Below are 2,815 nucleotides of genomic sequence, written 5' to 3' on the forward strand. Positions count from 1 at the left end.
AGAATGGAGCTCCAACCCAATAGAGTAGTTTTGAGATTTGGGGGTTGTAGGATGCTTGATATAATGACTGCATGACCCCCCCCTCCCTCCCACCAACACCTCCCTTACCCCACCTCCACCTGTCTTTCTTCAGCCACTCACAAAGCTTCATGGAGGACAGTGTGGAAGCTAACTGGCTGATGCGCCAACAGCGCCACGCGGCGGGCTGGCACGGCCAAATGTCGCGGGCGCTTTCCCGTGATGCCATTGGTTGACAAAGGGAGAACGCGGGCCACTGGTCCCGGTCTGTGTACTCTAAGGACGGTCCGGAACCCCAGCGGACCATGTGAGGAGCTGCAGTGTGGTCCTCGCTTTCTTCTTATTTATTTATTTATTTATTTATTTATTTTGGGCAGCGGGAGGACAGGACATTTGTGCATGACTATCCAGGAAAGGATTGAAGGCGAGAGAGTGGAGGTGCATTGTGGGTATTGTATTTCCAAGGTGCTTGACCTCTCTTAACCCTCCTGTTATGTTGCGGGTCAAATGGACCCATTATGAAAGGTTCAACAAATTACATTTCAGATTGAGTCACCAAAATGGCTACTTCAACCCAAAATGGTGGACTCCCTCAGCTGCAACTTGAATTGGCTTGAATGCCCCCCCCCCCAAAAAAAAGGGATGAAAACTGCTTTTTTTCTGTCTTGTTTCAGTCATGTTACTTGTTGGTCTTGTGGTTGACTTGTTGTTTATAGCTTCACACTCTAGGGGGCGCTCCAGTTAATGGGGGTGGACGCATGCATAACACTACATCGGCGCTAGGGGGTGCTACATCCCCATCTAAAATGGGTGTCGCCCCTGTTCACCCACCCCAACAATTTATTTTTAATATTTATTTACTTTCTAAGTTTAAAAACATTGAAATGTTCACAAGTGGCCATTCTATTCGAGTACAATTCTTGTTCCGGTGCAGATGTACCTTGTGTGTGTTAGTGAGGGCAGGGAGGGGCAGAGTGAGTCTTTCAGTTACTGGCGCGTTAGCCAAGAGTTCGTCAAAAATTCTTACTGCACATTGGCAGCTTCATGCTCGTGGTGTGTAGTGTACTTTTTTTTAAAATGAGAAAACCTCTCAAGTAAATTTAGTCATGAAAATCGATTTTTTTCCCTGCTCCCCCGCATATCGGTCAAGCCCCCCCCCCTCCCCCCTTAGCCCCGGGAGAGAAAAAAAAATCCTGTTTTTATCAAACATGAACTAAAATTAAAACTAAAACACAACCAATAAGCTAAAAATAAGCAAGTGTGACTAGTCTTTGGTCTTTGTTTTGAAAAGTACAGCTCCCCAACCCTCCCCCCAACAAATTTTGAGCCCCTTCTCCTACGTTGGTTAAAAATCACAGCTGCTCAAATGGGCCGATGTTTCTTGGCTCCAAAGTATACCACAACACGGCACATTTAAGTGTAAATAACCTTTATGACTCAGGTAACCAAGCCTTAGAATGGAGCTCCAACCCAATAGAGTAGTTTTGAGATTTGGGGGTTGTAGGATGCTTGATATAATGACTGCATGACCCCCCCCTCCCTCCCACCAACACCTCCCTTACCCCACCTCCACCTGTCTTTCTTCAGCCACTCACAAAGCTTCATGGAGGACAGTGTGGAAGCTAACTGGCTGATGCGCCAACAGCGCCACGCGGCGGGCTGGCACGGCCAAATGTCGCGGGCGCTTTCCCGTGATGCCATTGGTTGACAAAGGGAGAACGCGGGCCACTGGTCCCGGTCTGTGTACTCTAAGGACGGTCCGGAACCCCAGCGGACCATGTGAGGAGCTGCAGTGTGGTCCTCGCTTTCTTCTTATTTATTTATTTATTTATTTATTTATTTTGGGCAGCGGGAGGACAGGACATTTGTGCATGACTATCCAGGAAAGGATTGAAGGCGAGAGAGTGGAGGTGCATTGTGGGTATTGTATTTCCAAGGTGCTTGACCTCTCTTAACCCTCCTGTTATGTTGCGGGTCAAATGGACCCATTATGAAAGGTTCAACAAATTACATTTCAGATTGAGTCACCAAAATGGCTACTTCAACCCAAAATGGTGGACTCCCTGTCTCGGGCGGAGGTCCTTGAGAGTTTTTGGTGGGTCTTGTTGTGGTAGACATGTCCACCAAATGTCATGTCCATTGAGGAAACAGGTGTCAAGGGCTAATTTTTTTCTCGAGCTCGTGGTCCCCTAATTTTGTTTTTTTTCCGCAAAATGGCTGTTTCAAATCAAAACAGTTGGCTCCCTGTTCAATTATGAGCATGGGTTTTTGAGACTTTTTGTTGCGTCCTGTTATGATAGAGACGTCCACCCATCTTGACGGCCATCGCTGAAACTAGTTTCAGAGGCTCGTCTTTTTAACTTTCCAGGCCCCTTTGTCCACCAAAATGGCTGTTTCCAATCAAAACAACAGACTACCTGTTCAATTTGGGGAATGGGTTTTTGAGACGTTTTGCTGCGACCTGTTTTGACAGACATACCATCTCATATCCGTGTCTGTCAGTGAAACTGGTGTCAGGGGCTCATCTTTTTCTTTCCAGGCCCATTTGTTGTCGCCAAAATGTCCCCAAAATGGATGATTTTCAACCAAAATGGCCATTCTGTTCTGGCATGGGTCTCTGAAACTATTTTTATGTTAGGTTAGAATTGTCCACCAAATATTGTATTGATAAGTGGAAGTACTATCGGGGTCTATTTTTTTATTCACACACACACACACACACACACACACACACACACACACACACACACACACACAAATATATATATACAAGCCAAAAATCTGTTTAACTCTCTGA

General features: G+C 46.1%; 1 protein-coding gene across 5 annotated transcripts in view; it reads left to right on the forward strand.

Annotated features, from left to right (window-relative positions):
• Positions 1–605, forward strand: part of syngap1b (synaptic Ras GTPase activating protein 1b) — a 76,853-nt gene extending 76,248 nt beyond the window's left edge. For all 5 annotated transcript variants that reach the window (XM_019863727.1, XM_019863725.1, XM_019863728.1 and 2 more), the window contains one exon: positions 134–605. In XM_019863727.1, coding sequence (XP_019719286.1) covers positions 134–254 — 121 coding nt within the window. In that variant the 3' untranslated portion in view covers positions 255–605. The remainder of the gene's footprint in view (positions 1–133) is intronic.
• The last annotated feature ends 2,210 nt before the right edge of the window (positions 606–2,815 follow it).

Source organism: Hippocampus comes, unplaced genomic scaffold, assembly GCF_001891065.2.
Source record: "Hippocampus comes isolate QL1 unplaced genomic scaffold, H_comes_QL1_v1.1 scaffold249, whole genome shotgun sequence".
Classification (NCBI taxonomy): Eukaryota; Metazoa; Chordata; class Actinopteri; order Syngnathiformes; family Syngnathidae; genus Hippocampus; species Hippocampus comes.